Raw genomic sequence first — 26532 nt, 5'->3', positions numbered from 1 at the left:
ATACAGGAGATGGTCAGAGAGTGTGTAGAGATGGTTTGAGAATGTGCGGACATGATACAGGAGATGGTCAGAGAGTGTGCGGACATGATACAGGAGATGGTCAGAGAGTGTGCGGACATGATACAGGAGATGGTCAGAGAGTGTGCGGACATGATACAGGAGATGGTCAGAGAGTGTGCGGACATAATACAGGAGATGGTCAGAGAGTGTGCGGACATGATACAGGAGATGGTCAGAGAGTGTGCGGACATGATACAGGAGATGGTCAGAGAGTGTGCGGACATGATACAGGAGATGGTCAGAGAGTGTGCGGACATGATACAGGAGATGGTCAGAGAGTATGCGGACATGATACAGGAGATGGTCAGAGAGTATGCGGACATGATACAGGAGATGGTCAGAAAGTGTTTGGACATGACATATGAGATGGTTAGAGAGTGTTTGGACATGATACATGACATGGACATGATACAGGAGATGGGGTTGGAGATTGTGGACAAGAGACGGTCAGAGACTAAGGACACAGCTGATAGCACAGAGAGATAAGGAGGTGTACAGAGAAGATGGGGTGATAATCATCTTCAGTCCTGCCATGTCAGGTCAGTCCCTGGACTCCTCTGCTCACAGCCCAGTAGCTCCATTCACCAGTGGCTCGGAGGGCATGCCCCCCTTATTCAGGGCAGCAGTACCCACTAGTAGTACCAGCCAGTAGTACCTGTCAGCAGTACACACCAGCAATACCCGCCAGCAGTAGCAGCCAGCTGTACCCACCAGCAGTATCATCCAGCAGTACCAGCCCTGGAAGACAGCCAGCAGCAGCCACCAGCCATACCAGCCTGAGGGACAACATCAGCCAGAGATACCTCTAGGAATCCTGAGGAAGAAGTGTAGACTGAGGTCAGTTGAGGTGCAGGTAAACCGCAGTGCATCCATGTGAAAGCAGCCTTAGGCCCCTTTCACACGATCGGTCTGATCTGGTCCGCCTGTTTGTGTTTCAGGTGGACCCAATCAGACCCTCCATTCACCTCTATAGAGTGGTAGGTGTAAACGGACATATCTCCAATCGGATCCACTTAAAAAAACAGAAGAGGATCCGTCCCCTCCTGTCTGGGCAGAATGGATCGGAGGACCCAAAGAGTAGAGTGGGCTGTCTCTGTGTCTGCTCTGCATATGCTGACCTGTCATCTACCCGCTCCACTCATTATGGCTTATGACTAGTTACCAAGTCGCTAAAGTGGCGGTATATATACACGGTATATATACACACTTTTTTTATTTTTGAGGTGGGATCTTGGGTGAGTTCCCACACTTTTTTCCCATGACTTGACCCCTGGGCAGCATGATGTCATTGTGCATGGCCCCCCTCCGCCCGAGCAGCGCATGCGCAGTTGGAAAGTTGGCCCGCGGCCATGTTTTTACTGATGGAAGCTGCGGCAGCCCAGGGACAAAGCAAATTTTCCGCGATTCTTCCCGGGATATGGGTCTAAATTCTGTGAACGTCCCGGGAAAATTGGGACAGTTGGCAACTATGAGGGTGGCTCCTGCAAGTCAAAGCAACCATTGTATAGGCGGAGACTCCACACAGCGAACTTTCAGAGGCTGATTATGGTAAAGGAAGACACGAGAATACAGCTACATATAATATAATATTACTTTCTCTCACTGTCACTGACAGCCCCACTTTTTGTACAACAGGGGACACGTGACCACCCCAATCACAGCAGCCAGGACACTCCCCGCCCTTCTCTCATAGGACCCGCCCCTCACTCGCAGGAACCCAATCAAGCGCTGACGTCACACCGCTCTTATAAGGCGAGTGTGGGAGGCGGTAGAGGAATCGCAAGGAGGAGCTGGTGAGTTTTCAGGGTGGGGGGCGGAGTCTCAGCGGGATGTCATCACACCTGCTGTTAGCGGGCGAGAAGTTTCTTTTTAGGTGGCGCTGATGTCCTTTGGCTGTCTTGTCTTTGTAGTGTGATCTCTCTACCGACCGGGATATGTCATCACTCTGCACCGGAGACTCCGACATGGCTTCCAACGGTACCGACACCTCCGATCTGACCGAGCAGAGCCCCGAGCAACAGGTGAGGAGCCCGGGGAACCCTCTGTTACATTGTATCCCCCGGACACCACTGTCTGCTGTGTATTCTATCATTCCAGGACCGATCCTGTGTAACATTGTAACCAATCATCTGTATTGTGTATTCCAGGATCTGTCCCCTGGGGATAAGAATCATGTCTGTGTTCCATCCATTCCCATAGACAGATCCTCCAATACACATGACTGTTACAATGTTACACAGGAGCTGATATTTCTATATTGTTACAGTAATAGGATCTGTTCCCAGGAACTATGAATGTATGTAACATTGCAACCAATCATCTCTATTGCAGGGGTGACCTGTCCATTGGGGGTGCATTGGTGCTGCCCCCCCCCATCCATGCGTCTGGCCCCCCCTAATCTCCATGCAGGGTGCTGGATGCATGGATGGATTCCTATGGTCGGGTTTTTTTTTCTTTTTGAAGCACGTGATTAGAGCCAGAGGCTCCACTAGGCTTCAAAAAATAGGGTGGGCTCCGGGAGCAGAGCAGTGCGCCCTGAGCCCACCCAGTTGTGTGACAATAGCGAATGAATATTTTTTATTTTCACATGAATTCTCCTCCTGGCCAATCAGGAAGTGGGTCCTGAGACTCGTTTCCCAATTAGCCGAAAGAAGCCATGCCATTGGCCGAGGAGAGAGGAGACGCAGGAGACCGATGGGGAAGCTGCCGACTGCCCTCATGTCCAGGGTGAGTGAGCCGGCCACAAGGGGGGGGTGGTTGTGTATGGTGTGGTCCATCTGCTGCTCCCTCCCCTGGGCCATGGAGCACCAGCCGCCACTGCATTATTGTATATTAGAGCAGTGGCCTCCAACTGTGGCACTTTATATGCATGTATGCTGCCTTTGTGGGTCCCCCATGATTTAAGGTACTATTCCTCCCACTGATGGGGTACTATTCCCCCCCCCCCCCCCCCATGATTTAAGGTACTATTCCTCCCACTGATGGGGCACTTTCCCTCCCTCCCCTCCATGATTTAAAGCGGAGTTCCACCCTGGAATACTTTTTTTTTAATAAAAATACCCTGGGACAGTCAGGGCTAGTACATTCCACTATGACTAGCCTCTGATCTGTCCCGTGTTGCACTTACCTTTCAGGACGAATACTTGCCTTGAAAAAGTATTGTCCAGCGCTGCCATCTCAGGTGTGGGCAGCTTGAAGCCAGCGTGATCCTCTTCTGCGTCGTCTTCTTCGGTCCCACGATGCACTGCCCCGCCCCCGCCGTCACTTCCGGTGCACGCGTGTCATCCCTCCACAGCTTCTGGGCATGCAAAGCCAGGAAGTGACGACTCGCCGTGGCCTCCGAGGGGAGGAAGAAGGAAGTATATTTTCTTCTGTACGAGGTAAGTTTAAAAAAAAAAAAAAAAAAAAAAAAAAAAAAAAAAAAAATTATCCATTTGTTTTTCAGGTGACCTGGAACGAGAAGATGGAGGAAAGTATCATTTTAGGGTGGAACTCCACTTTAAGGTACTATTCCTCCACCCCCCCCCCCCCCAATGGTTTAAGGTACTATTCCTCCCACTGATGGGGCACTATTCCCTCCCCCCCCCTCCATGATTTAAGGTACTATTCCTCCCACTGATGGGGCACTATTCCCTCCCCCCCCCCCCTCCATGATTTAAGGTACTATTCCTCCCACTGGTGGGGCACTATTCCCCCCCCCCCCTCCATGATTTAAGGTACTATTCCTCCCACTGATGGGGCACTATTCCCCCCCCCCCCATGATTTAAGGTACTATTCCTCCCACTGATGGGGCAGTATTCCCCCCCCCCCCTCCATGATTTAAGGTACTATTCCTCCCACTGATGGGGCACTATTCCCCCCCTCCCCCCCTCCATGATTGAAGGTACTATTCCTCCCACTGATGGGGCACTATTCCCTCCCCCCCCTCCATGATTTAAGGTACTATTCCTCCCACTGATGGGGCACTATTCCCTCCCCCCCTCCATGATTTAAGGTACTATTCCTCCCACTGATGGGCCACTATTTCCCCCCCATGATTTAAGGTACTATTCCTCCCACTGATGGGGCACTATTCCCTCCCCCCTCCATGATTTAAGGTACTATTCCTCCCACTGATGGGGCACTATTCCCCCCCCCCCTCCATGATTTAAGGTACTATTCCTCCCACTGATGGGGCACTATTTTCCCTGTCACAATCTGAGAAGTGTCCGTAATTTTAAGAATGTCATTGCCTTGGTAATGGATTCTTAAAGTGTTTAGTAAGAACTGCCTGAATTGATGGCAGTGTCTTGGTGCATACTGCCCTAAATTTGGTTTCCAACTGCCCTGTCAGCTGACAGGTTGTCAGGCTGCTGGCAGTCGGTCTGGACAGACACCTCCTGCAGCTAAAAGCCTGAGCTCCATGCATTGGGCCTAAACATCAGGGTGCATGGGACCTAAAGGGACATTGAGACAAATTGTATCCCCCCCCCCCCCCCCAAGAGAAATTGTCTTGGCTTATGTCTTGCGTTCCTGCTCTGGAACAACTGTTCTAGATTTCTCGTGTTTAGGTTCTGCCAAGGGGTGACACGCCCCCTAACGCTGATCTGTTTGGTGGAAGCCAGTGCTTCAGCATGGTCATGTGATTCACTGTCAGGGCTTTGAGCAGCAGCTTCTTTAGGGCTGCATCGACTCTTTATCCTTTTTTCAAGGCTTTAAAGTGGATCTAAAGGTCGGTTTTTACCTTAATGTATTCTATGCATCAAGGTAAACCTCTGGGAGCAGCTCCCCCCTTACACTCACACCTGATTTCCCCCCCCCCATCATCTAAATCCAGCAATGTGCGAGAGTAGCCGCTCTCCTGGGTCTCTCCCTCATTGGCTCACACAGCAGTAGGAGCCATTGGCTGTGTGGGCAAACGGAAAGTCTATTGAGGTTTGTCTCTGCGAGTACCCCCAATTAGTAAGCTTGCTATGGGAGGGGGGGGGGGCACTAAGCAGGAGGAGCCAGTCCATTGGCAGGGAACCCAAAAATAGGATTGGGACTGCTCCTGTGCAAAAACCATTGCACAAAGCAGGTAAGTATAACATGTATGTTAAAAAAACAGCCTTTAGAATCTTTCAGGTAGGGAACTAGAAGGTACTTTAACCATGAGTTAAAGGTATGATGCACCTTGAACAGAAATCAGTGTTTTGATGGATGTAATGGGGTCAGTCCACCATGAGCTTCTATTGGTGGTTGGTGGATGCTGTAGAAATCCATGTAAACTCCTTGCTATCTGTATGTCCCAGCAGAAACCATCTGACTATTTGTACTCTCAACCTGTCTGAGCCAGTCGGCAGTAATTCCTACACAACTGCCACCCTGGTTCAGACCCAGTGCCTGGAAGGTGTCCAAAAGATGGCATCATACTGGTGAATCGATTTTCATTTTGTGGGGGGAGGGGAGATGAGTTGAAAGGCATAGGGGGCAAGTAATACAATGTGTTTTTGGTGGTGCTTGTTTTGCTGAACCAGCCCATGGCTTCTTCTGTCCTAGGCACTCCCAACAGCCAGATCATCCTGCCATGGTATCTGGCTGTTTCTATCCACCTGAAGTCATGTTCCTGTTCCCCCTCCACCTTGTGTTCCACCTCCTATTGTGTGAAGGTGCCCATTTATACAGGTCATGGTATAGCTACTAGCTGGTCATTCAACTGGACTTCTATGTTGTCATACTTGTCCAAGCTGCTGCTTTAGTTCACAATATCCTCTCAGGTTTGGCCTTCATGTTTGACTTTGTAGGACAGGTGGGGTTATAGTAATACTGATATCTGATAACTGTAGGCAGGCCTGGCCAATGGCTCCGGGTGCCCCAGCAAAGCCAGTGAGACCCAGAAGTGAGGGGAGAAGAGCTGCAGACGTGCACAGCGCTGGCTTGAATGAGGGCTCAGGTATAAGAGGGGGCGAGAGGCCAAAATGCTTAAAGCGGAGTTCCGGCCACAAAATCGACATAATCGATTTTGTGGCCATCCGCTTGCTTTTCGTCACCTGAAAAGGAAATGGATAGTTGCGTTTTTTACTTGTTGTAGAAATATACTCTTTTCTTCACTTCCTCCCTTGTGCCGTCACTTCCAGTTTGCAATGATTCCTGGGAGCTGAACGTCATCGCTCCCAGGAATCAATGCGACGGCACCGACCCCGCTCGTCACTTCCGGTGCGGAGCCGCATTCCCTGCTAAACAGCTTCTGGGCATGCCCAGAAGCTGTGGAGGAATGCAGCGCCGCAAGTGACGAGCGGGGCAGGTGCATTCTGGGAGAAGAGGACACAGAAGAGGATCGTGCTGGCTTCAGCTGCCCACATCTGAGATGGCAGCGCTGGAGAAGAAATTTTTAAAGGTAAGTATTTCTTCTTGCAGGTAAGTGTGACCCAGGACAGTACAGACGCTATCCATTGTGGAATGTACTAACCCTGACTGTCCTGGGGGTATTTTTATTGAAAACATTTTTTCATGGCAGGAACTCCACTTTAAATCTTTTTACATTAATAATGTACAAAATGCATTCAGGTAAAATTTGGGCTTTAGCATCGCTCTTAAGTATTCCATGTGTGGATATTTTTACATTAGTCCAGCTTGTACCAGTGTATCTATGCATGCTCTATACCTGTGGGATCCATCTAGAGTTTGGATTCACTGTATTATGCATTGCTACTCCAGTGATCTCCACTTACTACTTGGCCCCATGCTGATTGGCTGCCCTTTATGTTAAGCCTAAATGCAAGTGAGCATAATGAAGGAATTCCTAGGCAGAGGTTGCATGGAACCTCTCAAAAAATGTAGATGGCTCCAGGCTCCATTTTTAACTGAACTTTTTTTTTTTTTTATGGTTTGTAGCCTCATCTCCATGACTCCAGTGTGATCTCATTGGCAGCTCAGGAGGTGGAAGGCCTGGATTTGATTTTAAGGGTGGTCAAATGTCTCCTTCTGGATCACAGGAGTGCACTTAAGCTGATTCTGGGTCCTGAAAGAGCAAGCTTATGTTGGAGCCACTCTAGGCTCTGGAAGGAACCTGACCATGTTCAGATCCACCCAGATGCCTGATCAGCAGCTGGCTCGGCCTTTCAGCATGTAGCTAGCTGTTCCCCTTCCTGGCACTCTGTAATTACTGGAGGGGCAGGGTGAATTGTCACTGCTCTGTTCTCCAACAGGGTCAGAACTGAACGATCAGCAGTCATGCAATTGCTCATTTCTTGGGCTTAGAGCTGGCAAGGGACATCTGCAGAATTTTCCCATGCTGCAACATTGGTGTGAACTGTTTGCAAAACTTTTCTCTACAGTTCGCTTGTCTGTTCTGTAAATCTGCTTATTTAACTTTAAATTTTGCTCAAGGGTTACCACCTACTTGAGCACTTTCTTTAACAAAAAAAAACTTACCTGATTTGACTTTGGTTTTGTTGCTGGATTTGGATAGATCATGTAGTCTTTTTTTTTTTTTTTTTTTTTCTTTCTCTAGAATTTGGTGGAACGTGTTGCCAATATACCCCTAGTGAGCTCAGCCTGCAGTATGGTCAGTGGCGTATACACCTCTACAAAGGACAGTCATCCCTACATCCGCAGCGTGTGCGACGTCGCTGAGATGGGAGCAAAGACCTTAACTGGGGCTGCAGTCACTGGATCAAAGCCCATTGTAAGCAGGCTGGAGCCACAAAGTAAGTGGTGATTGCAATTGCATTGGTTATAGAAAGTAAACATTACTGGACACTTAATACAGCCAGCATAAAAAACTGAACCGAAAAATGTATAATATTAAACCCCAGTTCTTGCTATAACCTTCATGTGAATTGCATTTCATGCAAATAGGTGTGGTGCAATTTGAGCCCATTTATTCTGAATGGGTTCAAATCGCACTGCTTTGCTCTCGAAGTATAGGCATCTTTTTTTTATATTTGATAGTTGGGGCATTTGGTGTCCTGGGGGGGTGGCTTTTTTTTTTTTTTCTCTCTCCTGCTGGGTCTGGTTGTAGATCTTAAGGCCTTCATATTGGGGGTCCCTGACCACATGCATGTCGACCGCGCTGCCATCTTTAGTGTGGGCAATGGAAAATATTTTTCCCAAGTCCTCTTCCAGGACAGCTTAATTGAGATATAGGCTCCTCCCACCTAGCACATGAAACGCGATACATATTAGTTTAAATACAGGTGAGAGGCAGATTCCACACCTCCCCCCCCCCCCCCCCCCCCGACAGGGATCACTCAGAAGTGGGTGCGGTCAGGTTCCGTGCTGGGTGGCAGGAGTGGGGAGGGGGGGGGGAAGAAAGAGGGAGGGACCCCCTCTCCCTTTAGTTTGTCTGGTGGGGCCTTACCCGGTCCTCAGATGCAGAGTTCCAGCGGTGCCTGTTCGGGTGCTCGTCCCAGGTCTCCTGTGGTGTGTAAACCAGGAGATGGGGAGGCTCCGGCCTGGCATTGTCTTCCACCCTCATGGGAGGAAGCGGGAATCCGAAGCGGAGGGTTTGGATGGGGAATCCACCAGAACCTCTAGCTACAAACTGACCCTGGAAGAGGTGGGGGCCTTCTGGGGGCTATCCACACTTCATTGGGAATTCAGGAGGAAAAGACCTTGTCCCTCAATGATCAGATGTATGTGGGTTTAGGCAAACCTAGTTTTCCCAGTACATGAGGTCCTGATAAATGCTGTTAAGGAAGAATGGTGGGATCCAGAAAGAGCCTTTCTCTTCCAGGGCTCTAAAGGTTTCCTTTTTCCAACTTTGTGGTCTGGAACAAGTCACCAAAACTGGACGCAGCTTTTTCTCGGGTCTCTAGACATACAGACCTAGCCTTTGAGGATATGGGTTTGCTTCCTGATCCCATGGACAAAAGAGCAGACTCCATGAAAAAAGCGCGGGACTCATCCTTGGGGAAATCTTAAACCGGAATTTTCAAGCCCTTCCTCGCAGAATGCTCATTACCATTACCAAAATGCAGGAAAAAGGCCTCGGCCATACACTCCTCCCTCAAAGCTGAAGGTAACACTGAGGGAGGTAGGAGGGGGGTTTTACACCCACGTCTTTGTGGTACAAAAACCTTGGGCAGTTAGACTGCTCTTGAAACTAAAGCCCCTGAATCATTCAGTTGTTAACAAAGTTCAGGATGGATTCGATCTATTCAATAACTATTCCCCCCCCCCCCCCCCCAATTATCATGGCCTTAATGGGACCTCAGACGCCTAACTGCACATTCCCATTGCAGAAAAGGGCCAAAAATTCCTAATGTTGGCAATTTCAGGCCCTCCCATTCGGGCTAACCTCTTACCCACCCCCTGCATGTTTATCAAGGTCATGGCAGAGACCTTGGCATTCATGCACCTTCAAGGTTTGTCAGTCATCGCTTACCTAGATGACCTGCTGCTGTTTGCTCCTTCTCAGGAATAGTTGTACAGGGATTTCCAAAAGGCAAGGCGTGTTTTGGAAAGCCTAGGATGGTGGCTGAATTTAGAAAAATCCACCCTAGTGCCGACACAAAGGATCGTGTTCCTAGGCTACGAGGAGACTCCACTATTCAAAAGGTCTTTATGCCTCTCAACAAACAAAAATAGAGTGGTGGGCCTGTTGCAAAACAATCAAGCAATCTCAGTAAGACAAGCCATGTCGACACTGCGGTTGCTTACAGCCGCTATCCCAGCAGTACAGTGGGCGGGTCTACATTTCCGTCCCCTACAGCTGTTAATCCTAGAGGCCTGGGACCACACTCGGGGCTCTCTCGATTTTGTTAATTCACATCCCAGCACAGGTGAAAAGATTGCTGTGGTGGTGTGAAGGCCTCAAATCTATCTCAGGGCCTCCCATGGGTCCAGACAGCTTACAGCATTGTTGCCACGGATGCTTCCAGCATTGTCACCATGGATGCAAGTGGCACAGGCTGGGGGGCCCATCTGGGGGTCCAAGATAGTGCATGGGTCTTGGGGGGCCCAAAGAGGCGAAGCAATCCTCAAACTGGAGGGAACAGAGCAGCAGAACTGGCCCAGAGCTTTCCCGGGGGAGTTACCGGCACACAGAATCCAGGTCCATTTGGACAACTTCACGGTAGTGACTTGTGTCAACCGACAAGGGGAACGAGGAGCAGTGCCCTGTGGGTGTTGGCAGAGAGGATCCTTCAGTGGCCGAAGCCCAGGTTCTCTCCCTTTTCAGCTGTTCACCTCAGAGTTGAACCAGTTGGCAGACTTCCTCAGCAGAAGAACCGTAAAGGAGGGCGACTGGACTCTAAATCAGGAGGTTTTCAGTTGGGTAACCCAAAAATGGGGAATACAAAGCGTTGATCTTTGCCTCTCAGCAAAACTGTCGCCTTTTCCCTGAGCAGATGGGACGGAGCTCTTGGAGTAGACGCCCTCGCACAAACATGGCTCTTTCCCAAATGTTATGCGTTCCCTCTGCCGGCACTGATATCGCAGTCCTGAGAATTTCAGGAGAAAATACTACTGATTCTCATAGCACCACACTGGCCGAGGAGACCATGGTTCTCGGTCCTAAATTCTAGCAGTGGATTCTACCAGTTTGGGAGGATGTTCTCGATCAGGGCCCAGTACTATGTCCACAGGCGCAACTTTGGAACCTTGCAGCCTGGCTTCTAAGGAAGAACTATTAAGTAAAGGATTTTCAGACCAACTGGTGACAACTTTGCTAAAAAGAAGGAAATGCGTAAAAAGCAGAAAGAAGGAAATGGGGAGCATTTACCGAATAACTGGGAATAAGCTTTGGTGCGCAAGAAGCTCCTTAGATGTAGGTAGCCCAGAGACAGTACTCCAATTTCTGCAAGAGGGGGCAAACAAGGGTCTAGCTGTCAGCACCCTGAAACGCTAAGTTTTGGCTATAGTCGTCTTGGAGACATCTTTGGCAAAGGATCCCTGTGTGATTTGGTTCTTTAGAGCCTTAAACATGCAAAGACCGGCAGGAAATCTCCCCTTTCCTATGTGGTATTAATCTGTGGTCTTACAGGCTCTCCTGAAAGAACCATTTGAACCTATAGCATCTTGTACGGTGAAATTTTTAACCCTGAAGGGTTTTTTTGTTTTTTTTTTTTTCTCAGTGGCAATCCCTACCGCCAGAAGGGTTAGCTCGAAGCCCTTTACTGTTAATGCGATCCGAAAATATCTGCAGAAAGTGCTCTATTTTTAAAATTGATCCGGCTTTTCCTAAAGTGGTCTCACAAAAGTTTCATAGAGACCAGGAAATGGGTTAACTTTTGTTCAAATCCGGTGAAGGAACAGGAAGTAAACTTCAATAGGTTGGACATTGGATGTTTTCTTCAATACATAGCCATCACAAAGAGTTAAGGAAATCAAATTCTTTTGCTGGCACGAATAAGGGTGCTAAAGCATCTAGACGTTCATTAGCCAGATGGCTAAAGCCCCGTACACACACGCAGATTGTCGTCATACAAATGTTCGTCTTTTCTCCCCGGGATGTCGATGTCTGTTGAAAAGTGCAAGGACAGCACAAGAATTTTGTCTGCAGACTTCAGCTGACTGCAGAAGTGATGTCATGTAATGGTTAACTTTCCCTGTTGTTTTTTTTATTTTCTGAGCATGCCCAGTCTTGCAAATCTGCGGTCTGTCGGCTGATTTCTGTACTGACAGGCGAACAATCGTCCGTTCTGGTGTCTGCAGACAAAAATTTTCATGTCTGCAAGAAAGACTCTTGTCCGCGGATTGTGTGCAGACATCTGTCGGAGGCACCATACTAACACGCATACAATCGGCAGATCTTTCGTCCGACGTTTGTATGACGACGATCTGCGTGTGTACGGGGCTTTAGACTAGCCATTAGTCAGCCCTATAGTTTTTCTGGGAAGGAGGTGCCTATCAAGGCACATTCCACTAGAGCTATGGCAGCTTCTCAGGTGGAAAGAGCTGGGGCTACCCTGGAGCAGATCTGTCGGGCAGCAACCTGGTTATACAACTGTTACCAAGCACTACAGACTGGACCTACTGTACACTAAAGATCAGGCCTTTGGGCGAAAGGTCCTTCAGGTGGTTGTCCCACCCTAAGAAAGTACTCGCTTATCCTCTCAAAGGTGCCTGTCCTGAAAGACAATAAGGGAAAAATAGTTACTTATGGGTAATGTGTTTTTCCAGTAGTCTTTCAGGACAGCACCGTTACACACCCAAAGGTTTAGGTTCTCTCAAAGGTGCCTGTCCTGAAAAGACTACTGGAAAAGACATTACCCGTAAGTAACTTATTTTTCTACTCGCTGGATGAGTTGATCAAGGGTCTGACTGGTGGGGAAAGAGTACTCTTCCTCAATCCTCTGAGCAGTAAAGGAAGGCCCCTGCTTAGTACAGGGTGCTTTACTTTCGTAGACTTTTTTTTTTTTTTTTTTTTCTCGTGCCTCTGGGTTGCAAGGAAAAGGTTCTGGTTCAGAGCTTCTGGAGGGACTAGGAAGCACTGGGGCAAGCCCAAGACCAGTCAGCCCGGTTCTGCGGACAAGTGCTCTTCAGCATGAAGGGGCGCCCTCACCTGCTTCTGGGGTGGGGGGGGGCATCTGCACTTTCAGGAACCCTGGACTTCCTTCATTCAAGACAAATGGGTTCACAAACTGATTTTATTCTGGGTACAAGATTGAATTTTGGTCCCGGCCGGTGGACAGGTTTTTTCACCTGTCTCCGGATCGTTTGAAAGATCCCTGGGAGGCTGTGCAGGATCTCCTGGCTCAAGGAGTGGTTGTGCTGGTTCCTCTGCAGGAATGCTTTCAAGGTTTCTATTCAAACCTGTTCAGTGCCCAGAGTGCAAGGTGCATCCAATCCTGGATCTCAAGGCTCTTAACCACTTTGTGTGGGTGCAGAAGTTTTGAACGGAGTCCATTCGGTCGGTGGTGACATCTTTGAATCTGGGTTTTATGGCCTCCATTGATGTCAAAGATGCATATTTGTATGTTCTCCCCCCCCCCCCCCCCCCCATATTCCAGGGACATCAAATCTCCACTTTGCGGTGACAGAGGAGCACTTGTGGGGTTAACCTTGGTCCCGCTTCCAGAGGTTTTTACCAAGGTCCTGGCCCCAGTGCTGGCCTTGTTACGTCAGGAGGAATTGCATTTTGGGATAGCTGGATGATCTCCTGTTGTGAGCAGACTCATTTGGATCTTTGGGAACATATCAATTACAGTTCAGACCCTTCAGGAATTCAGAGGGAAGATAAAGTTAAAAACTGCTGACTCCATCTGTATGGGTCACACCTGGGGCTGACTCTTGCCTCTGCCCTGGCTAGCGTTTTTTCTTCCCTTTGGAAAAGCTTCAGAAGTTGCAAAGGGTGATCAGGTTGCTGCTGGAAACCGATCGGTCTTCCCTACAGACTTGCATGAGGGCCCTGGGTCTGATATTATCAACCTTTGAGGCGGTCCTGTGTTTTTTTTTTTTTTTTCCCTCACTCGAGACCTCTGCAAAAAAGTTCTTGCAAAATGGGAACAGGGACCCTCGGTCGTTGGGACCAGAAGATTTGTTTGAGCCATCTCACAAGGTCAGCTCTATCCTGGTGGATCCAGTCACCAGCTTTGTCGGGGGAAAGTCCTTCCTGCCACTGTTCTGGACGGTGATCACCAGACACCAGCCTGTCGGGCTGGGGTTGAGTGCTTGGGAAGCTGTGCCCAGGGGACTTGGTAAACAGTCTTCCTTGCTGATCAATATTCTGGAGCTCAGAGCGATCAAGCCTTGCCTGTTCCACTGGACGAGTCAGCTACATGGGTCTCCGGTTCAGATACAATCGGACAATGCCACAGCCATGGCTTACATCAATCAAGGGGGCACCAAGAGTGTTCTGGCGGCCATGGAGGTGGCTGAGATTCTGGTTTGGGCAGAAGTTCATGTTCTGGCTCTTTCCGCAGTCCACACTCCAGGCGTGGAGAATTGGCAGGCAGATTACCCGAGTCAGGTGTTGGATCAAGGGGAATGGTCCCTTCATCCGGAATTTTAATCTCCTGTGTCCAGTGGGGACTCCAGAGGTGGATCTGTTGCGTCTCACTAAACGGGGAAAGTTCAGATGTGTTTGTGGCCAGGTCTCGGGATCCTCTGGCCGACTCCAGGCGCTTTGGTTCTTTTGGAGCCAGTGTTGGCTGATCTATACCTTTCCTCTGCTCGTACTCCTGCCGAGGTTTGTTCAAGGGGTGGCTGAAGGCATTTTGGTCATTCCAGTGGCACCAGACTGGCCCCGGCAGTCTTGGTATGCAGACTTGCTGTCTCAGGGACCGATCTTCCATCCTGCTTTACAGTCGCTGACTTAACAGTGTGGCTATTGAAAGCAAGGTGTTAAGGGATAGCCCTTTGACTCGGGGATTCCTATACTTTTGAAGGCCAGGAAGATCTATCATCGCAAGTGGAAATTGTACATTTTCATGGTGTGAATCGCTGCAGCTGCACCTTTGCTATAGCTAGGGTTTTGGCTTAAGGGGTTGAGCAGCGATTGGCTTTGGGCACTATCAAGGGCCAAGTGTCTGCCTTGGCTATTCACTTCCAACATCTGTCTGCTACTGATGGCTTGATTCGCACCTTTGTTCAGGGGCCTCGTCATCTGGCTTCTCCGAGGAGATCCCTGTTGCCTTTTCTGTTCTTTAAAAGCCTCCCTTTTAGAATATTAGGGAGATTTCTCTGCTTTTCTTACCGAAGGTTGCCTTTCTGGTGTTTGTTACTTCTGCTTGCAAGAGTGTCTGTGTTGGTGGCGCTGTCCTGTCTGCCTTATTTGGTGGTCCAGAGATAAAGTGGTACTCTGACCTAATCTGACTTTTCCTTAGGTGCCTGTGTTGGCTTCATCTCAATTAAGACATTGTGTTGGCTGCCTTATGTCCTAGGCCTAAGCATCCCAAGGAAATTGCCTTGCACTCTGGATGTGGTTCAGTCCTTAGTAGTGAAAGTTAAAGCAGCGACTTGGTCGTCTGTGCACTAACAAAATTCTACAAGGTTGATTTGTTGGCATCTTCATATGCTTCCTTTTGGCCGCAAGGTTTTGCAGGCTGCAGTTTCGTAAGAGAATCTTTATTTCTCTTTAGGGTTTTTTTTTTCTCCTGAGTTAGCTCCTGTTGCTCTGAGCTTCATGTTACCCAGTTTAGCCTTTGGAGTTTACATTACGATCTGGTTGCGTTCTTCCCACCCCCCCCCCCCCCCCCCCCATGCCTATACTGTTTTGGGACATCCCAATGGGATAAGTATGAAAGCTGCGCCTGTCAATGAATGATACAAATCCAGTTCTCTAAGAACTTAACCGTAAAATCCTTTTCTAAAGTCCATTGAAAAGACGCAGCACCCGCCCCTCTGATATAGGGATGGGTTTTTGTATCTCGCTGCTTACAACAAACTGGTTTGCTGGAGCAGAGGGTGTGGTGTTATGCCTATGGGGACAGCCCCATGGGTGAATGGTTTTGTTTTCCGTTTAGTTAGAACAAGAACTATTTTTTTTTTTTTTTTTTTTTTTCCTTGGGTATCAATTTGCTTGGCATAACATTTTTACATAACATGTCATGCTTCAAAATTGCACAACAAACCTTGGTACTTAAAACTCCATATGCAACGCTTTAACAATTTCATGGGTTACCAGTTAGAGTTGGGAGGTCTTTGCTCTTGCTCTAACAATTGCAGCGATGCCTCATGTGTGGTTTGAACACTTGCATATGCTTCTGCTTCTGCGCACAAGCTTGGCGGGGTGCTTTAATTTTTTTTTCTTGCCTTATTTTTACACTAACAATACAATAGTGAAGCTGCAATCATCCAATACATAGAACAGTAGGTCAATAAATGGTGTATGTATTACACAGGTATAGTAGGATTATGGTGATATACACGAAGTAATAGACTTCAATGCTGTAAACAGGGTCTCCTTATGTGGTGCTTTTGCAAATATTATAATGTGACTGCAGTGCCAGTCCTACAATATTTAGGTGACGCTAATGGATGAAGTAAAACTAGAGTGATATTAACCAATTTATCATAAAACAAGATGGTACAGGTGCTGTAGATAAAATCAGAGTAAGGTCTCCTCTTTTTTTTTTTTTTTTTTTTTTTTTGTATTTATCCACCTTTGCTGTCACCCAGTCAGTTCTGGATCACTGGTATCCTACTACAGTTTTTATAGTAGCACTAGCAAGCACCTTACTTGGAGGGTAAAATTATCCAATTGGAACACTAGTTCTGGTGACCTAGGTGTCCCCAAGGGCTTTCCTTTCAGGAATCTGCCCCCACTTTCTGTTTGGTTATGGAACATGGAGTGAAGAAATCCTTGTAGTGAGACACAGCAAAAATACAGGGGTTATAACCTTTCCTTGCTCTATCCAAAAGATTTGGGGGGGTTGCCTAATCTGCATCTAGTAAGATGAATCTCTACCACAATCTGCCAATGAAATCTGCCACTTGTGTAATTCAGGGTTCTGCTCCTTTGTCAGAGTAGCAGCAATGCCAGACCTCAAGCCTTTAGAACCCCATATTAAGTGTTGTGACTTATGTAGGGCTCAAAGAAAGCGGGTCGCCAGTTCTGCATGGATTGATATACTGTATTAACTTATTTCAGTTGCAGCCGCTAACGACCTGGCTTGCAAAGGTCTGGATAAACTGGAATCCTCTCTACCTATTCTCCAGCAACCAGCTAAAAAGGTAAGTGCCAACTACATAGTGGTTTGAAATGCTCTTACAAACTTTTCTTTGGTGGTCACCTGACTTGGATCTGCCAAATGAATCTTAATGTATCCTCTGCATAAAGGTAAACCTTTTCGTTTATCAGAACTCCCAGGCCTCCAATTATACTTGCCTGGGCCGATCTCGATCCAGCAGTGTGAGTGCTCTTGGCTTTGTTCTTCGTTACTGGTCTGAAAGCAGTGGGAGTCTTTGGCTCTCGCTGCTGTCAGTCAAAATCGGACAAGAGTGGGGCAGAGCTGCCCTGTCAATGGATGCAGATGGGGCGGCTTGAGAGGTAGATTGCCTATGGTACTTTTTCTGCATTTGTGTAGCAATTACAGAAACCAACAGCAGTGTGTAGGCACCTACAGGTGTTGGTTATAAGGTGGGTGTATGTAAAGGTAGTGTTGGGGGGGGTTGCATAGTTTTGATTGAGCAAATTTGACATATTGGGTAATTTTAAAAGGGGTCCTGTTTGTAAATTATAGTCGGGACTTACTTTAAGCTTGGCAAGTGTGAACTTGCAGAATAAGTCCAACACTAAAATCCCGGCATCTACAGACATCAACAATCTTAACACTATCTGTGAAGAAGAAATCTGTATACATAACTTTTTTTGCCGATTACCCGATCCCACACTGAGATGTCAGTGGGTGCAGAGGACATCAGAAGCCCCTCAGATGGCTAAGTGTACTATAATAACCCTGTTACACCCATTTGTTTAAAATATCCAATAAGTGTTTTTTTTTTTTTTTTTTTATGAACTGTTTATGGCACTCATTACATTTCATAACTCATTAAATTTCATAATAGTCAAAACATTTGTCACTTCATGTAACACTGACTCCCATCACTCTCCCACTCTGCAGCTTCCCAAAGGTGGGTATGAGTGGATTGCTTTGTGTGGTTCCAGATGTACTTCTTGCAGCAGTTCCTTGCATGCTAGATTGGGGGGCAACAGTCCTGCTACTGCATTTCTTGCAGCAGTGGTGTGTATGAAATCTTTGTTGCATGATAAACCTTAGACTTTAATTTTCTGATTGATCAGCTCTTTTCTGAACCCTGAGCTGATTAGTAAATCTTCTGCAAGAGGGCATGTTCTAATTCACTGAAATGAGTGGGGGCTGATTGACACAAGTAAACCAACTTTGCATAGTCTCACTTGTCAAGCCACAGCAAGAAAACCTACAGTGGGCGAAACAAAATAAGACTTGTTCCTAACATAGTCACGGCTGGGAAATATGCAGTTGTGTAAGAATATAAAGTCAGAGCAAACAGAATGTGATCTGCCACCTTGCATGTCTAGTTGCCTCCATCCTTAAATATGTACATGAACAAAGCCCAAGATGTGGAACTTTAAATGAGGTCAACTAGACAAATACATTTTATTGTATGAATCACATGTACAACCTATAAGGACACACAGAAGGGACATGTAGCAGGTTATATAATTCATATTAAATAGGAATAAATACAATTTTACAAGAATACAAAGTGTTGGTTCTACCAAAGCCAAGGGGGAGCCTACAGTGGGATGAACAAAATAGTCTTGGTCCTGCCAAGACACCTGAATACTTTGACCATTTGAGTGACCTTTTTTCTTCCCCCCTGCAGGTGGTATCTGATGCCAAGTCTCTGGTGACAGGAGCGCGTGATGCAGTTGTTGGTGCAGTTACAGGCACTGTGACAGGTGCTCGGGATACTGTAACTGGTGTGGTGTCTGGTGCTGTGTCCGGTGTCATGGGCCTGGCAACAGGAGCCATTCAGGGCAGCATCAATGCCACTCGATCTGCAGTTCCCACAGTTATGGAGTCTCATGTGGGACAGTTTGTGACCAGCGGTGTGGACACTGTTTTGGGGAAAACTGAGGAATGGGTTGATCACTACCTTCCCATGACAGATGAAGAACTATGTAAGTAGCTAATGCAGCCATATGTAATAGTTGGGTTGTAGTTAGTAAAACTCCACAAACTAAGAGGTTGTGTTGCAATGGTCATGTGCTGCTTCTCCCTTCCTGTCCACTCAGAAGGGTCAAGCCCTTTAAGTGATAGTGAATTGCCAGAGGTCTGTGTATCAGAGCTTTGTGCCTTTAGCACTGACAGAAATGTAAGTTCTCTGGGAGATTTTAACTACTTCCACCTTGCACGAGTTTAATCTTTTTGCAGTTTATTGAACCCAAAACCAAAGATGTTGCTGCTCAACAATCATTAGAGATGGTGTCTGCATTTGTTTTTCTTATGGGTTTTTTCCCTCTCCAGCTGGTGGTTTGGCCAGTAACACCACCTGGCATGTCCCCACTCTGGATGAAGGGCACCTTGGACAGCAGCTTTGTCAGTTGGAGGGTGTAAATGTACTAGAGCAGGTTTAAATAGGCTAACAAAATTAAAGCTAAACGCCAGCTAATATGTACAAGCAGTTACAGCGAGCAGGTGGTTTACTTTTGGGTGGGGGGGGGTGTTAACATCCGATTGTAAGAACCCCTGTCAGTGGTCCCTGTAAATGGATACAACTGTAGAAGTTTGTGGGTTTTTTTGTTTTTCCAGACTTACTGGCCAGATCACCAGGTGAATAGTCACAAAACCAATGCAGCCATCGCATCTAAAATGGTATGCCGCAATGTTTGCTTTTGGGTTTAATGCCCCATCTCTAGACTGAAAACTGAGAGATCAAGCACTGATCACTCTGCTGTCCTCAGTCTGCAGAGACTGCCAGTCACCACTCTCTGCCCCTCCAGCACTCACTAGAGCGCTGAGCCCTGGAAGGGACCGGGTGGCTGGTTTAGGATCTTAGTGGATCACTAAGAGGCTGAGCTGTTGGTCCAGGCTTCTAGGCAGATCTTAACCATATGGTCTGGATCTTAGTGCCTGGACCACCTCTGTCTGCTGATAATGGGTCACAGGAGTGCAAAACCAACTAAACTCCTTTTGATCCATCGTAGTAGAGCCAGTCTCTTGGAACACCATGTGTACCATTTTAGGCAATGCTTTAGAACATATAGTAATGGGGGTCATAAACTGACCTAGTCTAGGTTGTAAAAAGCATACTAGACTAAAGACTTAGTCCAGGTCTGTCATTCACCCACGCTAGCCAAGTAACGGGTACACTTTATGGGAGGCATGGTAAAGCAGTTCGTACTTGACACAGTTGATCCAACCAGAAACCCATCATGCTCATAGCATCTGTAATGAGCCAACAAGGTGGCTGCACCAAAATCCCGAGTAGTGTTTGCCCTGCCCAGTTCTCCCTTGCTGAACTACAGAAAACTTTAATCTTTTATGAAGAGTGGGCGAGGGAAGTATCCTGGGTCCAGGGTTATTTAAGCAGACCTTCCCTTTTAGTAAAATTCCCATCAGCTTCAGCATGCACCTCTGAATAGGAGGACAAAACCTTTTCAAAATGGTGGTGTGGGAGCACACTGGCTGCAGAGAAGCAGTGTGGATTTAAGCAAGCGTACAATGTGTTGTCAGTTCTTGCAGGCGAAAGGGGGTTCTCTTTAAAGGGATGAATCTTAAATCTGCATATATTGCAGCGGTGTACTATGTAGGGGTTTTGCCCCCTGACCTTCACATTTCTATAGCTATAAAGGTTTAATGAGGATGTTTTAGACCAGTAATGAGGATGTTTTAGACCAGTGTTTCTCAACTCCGGTCCTCAGGGCACACTAGCAGGCCATATTTTAGGTATTACCTTGGGGAGATGCAGACTAGAATACTGCAATCACTGAGCAGCAAATATCACTTGTGATGTATTTCAGTTTTCTTGCAAATCTGGCCTTTTAGTGTGCCCTGAGGACCGGAGTTGAGAAACACTGTTTTAGACTATGTAAATACTTAATGGGCATAGTCCTGGGCACAGGTTCACTTGAGTGTTCATGACTGGGATAAGAGCTCTTTACCAAATCTTGAGGCCAACATTACAAATATTCAAAGACTATTCTTGACACTATAAAACATCTTGTTACCTGGCTGAAGGCAAACACTTGAGATTTGAGAGCTTGTTTCCTGTTGAGTTATGTAAATGTTTGTACTGTACTGTAATGTATTGTCGGAATTTTTTATTTTTTTTTTATACAGCCCAGCTTGCATCCACTGTGGAGGGTTTTGAGGTTGCACCATTGCAGCAGCAAAGAGATCAGCAGACTTACTATGTGCGCCTGGGCTCCTTGTCTTCACGAATTCGTCACCGTGCTGTAAGAATATTTAATAATATCTCACGCTCGTACTTCCATTATGTCAGAATATTTATACTGCTCTGAATATAACAGTGTCTATTTGTGTCAATAAGCAAAGATCTGTGAAGGAGAATCTCCACTTATTTCCACAAATCAATATGTAGCAAATTCTTTTTAATTTTTTCTTTTTAAAAGCATATACTAATCTTAGTAAGTACAGTCTACAGTATGGAATATATAAAAATATTTATTCACAATATATGATCAAACAAGAAATGACACAAATAACTCTACAGAAAATACTAACTTCAAACAATCAATGCAATGTGATGTTTAGCTCAATAATGAAAGTGAAACTAAGTGAAAGCAAGATTACCATTTCTCCAGGTATAGCATAAACCATAAGTGTTCTATATAAACGGACCACAATTGTCTGCGAATTGCATAGCCGAAAGTCGTTTCACTGCAGATGGAGCGAGAATAAGCCATGCAAAACGGAAGACTAAATTCGCAATAATGCGCTAAATCTGATATTAATAAAAATGTATAAACAAATCAGCTTTTTAGATAAAAATCTACTATGGTTTATACGGCTGGGATTGTAATCTTATTACCCTTAAATATGCAATATAAAACATATAAGGAAAGAAATAAACAAACAATATTGAATAAAATCAAATAACACAGCAAGGCATATTTACCACACTTAAGATGGCTGCTAGCTTCAAATGGTCGTTACCAGAATCCTAAGATGGACGCCTTTCTTAAGATGGTGGACAGTGAGGGAGGAGTTTCTTTTGACGTCCCTCAAAGTTTCAGATGAATGATGGAGCAAGATGGGAGTATGTCTGGATGAGTCTATAAATGGGATGTAGTAGTGTGTGATGTATGTGTATTGTATGTTGGGCAATGTAATGTGTCCTGTCTCACATCTGGGTTCTCTCTTTTTTTGTTATTGAACAAAGGACTATTAAAATTACCATAAGTTAAACCCAGAGGGAGGAACATTATCCCCATTGGTTGGGATAGTCTATACCTTAAGTGGTGAGGTCATAGTCAAACCTCTCCTAATTAACCCAATACTTGTATAACAAAATTAAAGGATGATTTCTCTATGTTCAAGACTAACTATAAAACACAACATAAAACTTTGTCCATACACTCAGTACATACATAAATGTCCATCTAATCTCCATCATTCACCCTGGCAAGTGATGCCATTTCAATAATATTTATATAATATAATATTTCTATATTGGGAAATATCTAAATTACCCCAAGACTGCATTTGGTATTTCGTCCAAAGAGGGCAGTATTGTACCGTTCATTAGATTTTGTGTTTAAAATAATTAGAACAAATCCTTATCTGATGACCTTTTTGACCTCTTGCTAGTGAAAGTCCATTAATTATTTGAATTCTGTCAGACATTTGGACTTGGATTGGAAGATCTATTACTTAGTCTATTCTAAAGCAATTCTTATATAAACACTCCTACCACATGCCTTTAAAATGAAGTAATTTAAGTGGAATTACTTTTACCTAAGTAAGATTTGTTATTTAGCAAGAATATAAACCTAACATATGGTAGACAAACCATTTCTAAATATATATGTATATGCCTTACATAATGACATAATTATGGCTAATATCTTCTCACACACAATGTATCTTAAAAATATATGTTCTAAATGAACCTATTCATCTTTAGAATACAGACAATTAAGGGGATATCACCCCCCCTTACATCTGGTATAGCGTCAGGCTGACTGAGTCTTATCTGATAGAGATGTCAATGTATCACCTTATTTACGATCTTAAAAGAAATACAAAGACCTCTGTTGAAATTCTACTCTCTTGTAAGACCTTTTGCAAGAGGACATATATGAACTTTCCTTCACCTTCAAACAAAATGGAAACTATGTTGTTCAGAATCTATATGAGACTGAATATACATGGCTCTTTAAATCCATTTTTATAATCCCGACAGCGCATACCAGCACTCATTGGGCAAGGTGAGGAGCGCCCAAATGAGCACTGCAGAGGTTCTGTCACAACTGCACCAAACTTTTGATCTGGTAGGAGTTATTGTACATTAATGCGTGTGAACTGTCCAGCACAATTGAAAGTAGTCATTGTCTGCTTTTTGTCCCCTCCTCACATTATTTCAAGGTGGAGTCTTTCAATCAGAGTGTTCAGGGACGAAAAGAGAAGCTGCACCAGCTATGGGTTGATTGGAGCAAACAGCAGCCAAAAGCAGAAACCTCTGCTGCTGGTGAAAATGGATGTGGGGATCAGGTAATGGATTATGAGAAATGTGGTCTGTATTAGATTTATGAATGTGGTAAATTTGATTCCTTCCAAATACTAATGTACATCTCAATTGAATAAAAATACCTTTTTCATAAAACCAAAAAGCCAGCACCACTTAATTTTCCTTTAATATGAAAACCAACTAAGTTAAAAATTGTGAGGCCACATCACCCAAGCGGCTGTGACTCCTCCCCTGGCCAGATATTGGAATAGTCAGCTAAGAGTTTACAGGAAGTACAATGGACTTGTATGTATTATGTAGTGATTGCCCCGATTCAGAATATGGCTTTTGGTATAGAGGACATAAGCGCAATGACTGTGGTAACAGATCGCCTGACAGCAGCAGAGTCATTGGTTCAAATCCTAACCATGGCACTACCTGCCTGGAATTTGCATGTTCTGCCTGTGTTGGTTTACTCCAGATATAAAGTCTGCTGGTAGGTTAATTGGCCCTAGTATGTGAGTTGGGGAGCCTTATATATTGTACATTCACATCAGTCCCTTACTGAGCTTGCAGACTATGCATTAATATTTGTGCCACATTGTTGGTGCTATAGAAGTCCCTGTAATGGAGGAATGCCAATTGCCCTCTTGATAGTTTAAAGTGTGAAGAATACAACCATGATCCCCCAGCTTCCATCTTGGAGTACCATGCATCCATTTATTGTACATGGGGAGTGGTGTTCCCAGGTTTTCCATTCACAGTACCTATGGCTCTCTGCATGTGTGGTTGAACTTGGGTAAAACATGGTTCATGTAAATTCCTCCCAGGCATAGGAGAAAGTGTCCATAAATATTACGTTGTGTATTCAAGACAATTTGCACATCAAAAGTACGTGCATGCATATAGACCAGGGGTATTGAATTAAAATTCATGGAGGTCCGATTAGCAAAATTTTCTTCCAGCAGAGGTCCAGATTGCATTTTTGCGTGATGACTCGGATTCTTTACATCACAGCCCAGGTGTGCAGGCACGACAGCCCATTCATTTGAATGGGCTGTTGTGTCTGTGTTTTCTGCTGGGAAAAGGCCCTGGCACCTTTTTAAAAACGCTGTCGCATTGAAACTGCATGGCGCGTATGTACCATGCAATTTCCATGTGTGGGAAACCGCACCTTGTATTTCATTGCATTTAAGAGTCAATTGTACCCTGCACGTTTTCTGTGCAGCTGCTTATCCCCCTTTACATCACCACTGTCCCCCCCCCCCCCCCCCACACACAACACTGTCCCCCTTCACATCACCACTGTCCCCCCCCCCCCCACACACACAGCACTGTCCCCCTTCACATCCCCTTCATATATTCCCCCCAACAGCACTGTCCCTCTTGCATATCCCCCCAACAGCACTGTCTCTCTTTACATCACCCCCCCCACACACACACACACACACCACTGCCCCCTTATATCACCCCCACAGACCTGCCCCTTTGCATCACCCTCACACACATACACAGCACTGCCCTGTTAACACACACCCCCATAGCACTGCCCCCCTTTACATCAACACAGACCACTACCCTCTTAACATATCACCCCCACAGCATTGCTCCCCTTTACATGAAACACCACACTACCCCCCCCCTGCACATGACCCCTGCTCCCCAATCAAACTTCACAGCCCTGTCCTCCCTTCACTCTCCTACCTTACACAGAGCGGAGAGCAGGAGGCGGGACAATCTCGAGGAAGACAGAGGAACAGCAGCGCTGCATGCATAGAGGCAGCCGACTGTGTGCCTCCCAGCAGCCAATCGCCTCCCAGCAGCCAATCACCTTCCGCCTCCCAGCAGCCAATCACCTCCAGCCTGAAATGCTAATTCAGGCAGCTGCCTTCCTCCATTCAATGCCGGTCCCGCCCCCAGTCTCAGTCCCGCCTCCTGCCATCCGCCCTGCTCTGCTAATGACAGCAGCAGAGACAGGGAAGAAATCCAGCAGCTGATGGCGGCGGTCCTGATGGAGCAGCAGCGCGGGCCGGAGACGGCCCGCGGGCCGCCATTTAGTGATGCCCGATATAGACCATCTTTAATGACTATTGCATTTTGGGGGGTTGTCTGCACCAGAATTGGTGATTTCTGCAAATCACCCTTCAACTTGCAAACCGTTTTTTTTTTCAGGGCGTCAATAACTTGATACTCTGCAATCGGTTTGCATGAGTGGGTTGCGATTTTGATGCAGTGTGGAATCCGCAGTAAATTTGCACCAATTCTAGTGTAAACCGGAGCTAATACAACAGAAGCGCAATGAACCAGTGTGAAGACCTACATAGAATATTTTTCTTAACCTTCATATTTTAAGTGCATGACTTTAAGTCAAACTATATAGCTATATAATACTGTTATCTTTCAGTTTTTGGCCAAGTGCATTTTTATTTTTTGGCACTGCAATTTCCATTTTGGTGCACCTTCTAACTTGTCTTTTCTGTCCCACTGGACATTTCTGCTGTCATAAGACTTTACATTGTGAGTAATAGACTTGTCTTCTACAGGCACTTGACTCCAGAGTACTCGGCATGACCCAAATGATGACTAAACAGCTTCAGACCACATGCTTCACCTTAATATCTGGGGCACAAGGGCTTCAAGCCAACATCCAGGAGCGCATGCAGCACCTGCGACAGAACGTACAAGAACTGCACACCTCATTTGCCTCCGATCGCTCACTTGGTGATCTTTCGGCTGGAATTCTGGCACAGAGCCGTGCAAAAGCCACTCAGGTTCATGAACACGTCAATGAGCTTTTCAGCTATGTAATGGCAAACACCCCGTTGACTTGGGTGGCGGGACCATTTGCCCCTCAGATTGTTGAGCGTCCAGAAACTCCAGAAGACCTCAAAGAATAAGTGACTGGATGCTCTGCTCTTTGCTTTTGTAAAGGGAGTTGGAGGGGGGAGATATGATTCTTAAAACAAAGGTTAAACACAATGTAACTGCACTGAATCTCCTCTGCTGCACTTTTTTTGTAAACTAGCACTTTGTAAACTAGCACTTTGTAAACTAGCACTTTGTAAACTAGCACTTTGTAAACTAGCACTTTGTAAACTAGCACTTTGTAAACTAGCACTTTGTAAACTAGCACTTTGTAAACTAGCACTTTGTAAACTAGCACTTTGTAAACTAGCACTTTGTAAACTAGCACTTTGTAAACTAGCACTTTGTAAAGTGCTTTGTATGATTGTCAAAATACACTAACATGATCTGAAGCTGGTTTCTTGTGCGCTTTGTGAAATTTAAAGGAAAGTGGGTTTCATTTGTATTAAACAGAGGTGAAAGCTTTTTTATTTTATTTTTTTTGAGGGTTCTTGCGGTTTGGCCCTGGCCTGGAGAAAGAACCGATCAAATCCCCCCCCCCCCCGGGCAAAAAACAGAAAGGAACCCAAGAGAAAGTGGCGTTT

The 26532-nt window shown here is 46.0% G+C and overlaps 1 protein-coding gene across 1 annotated transcript; it reads left to right on the top strand.

Moving 5' to 3' along the window:
* The first annotated feature begins 2003 nt into the window (after positions 1-2003).
* LOC309551091 (perilipin-3-like) lies at positions 2004-25994 on the top strand. The gene is made up of 8 exons (XM_082251539.1): positions 2004-2081; positions 7533-7728; positions 16557-16639; positions 18275-18572; positions 20734-20848; positions 22823-22907; positions 23002-23127; positions 25627-25994. Exons 1-8 carry the CDS (start codon positions 2025-2027, stop codon positions 25978-25980), a joined length of 1314 nt encoding a protein of 437 aa, XP_082107665.1. The 5' UTR covers positions 2004-2024; the 3' UTR covers positions 25981-25994.
* The last annotated feature ends 538 nt before the right edge of the window (positions 25995-26532 follow it).

This window comes from Pelophylax lessonae (genome assembly GCF_965119305.1).
Source record: "Pelophylax lessonae genome assembly, chromosome: 3".
NCBI lineage: Eukaryota > Metazoa > Chordata > Amphibia > Anura > Ranidae > Pelophylax > Pelophylax lessonae.
The sequence above is the reverse complement of the archived record's forward strand: the minus strand, read 5'-3'. Positions and strand labels throughout refer to the sequence as shown.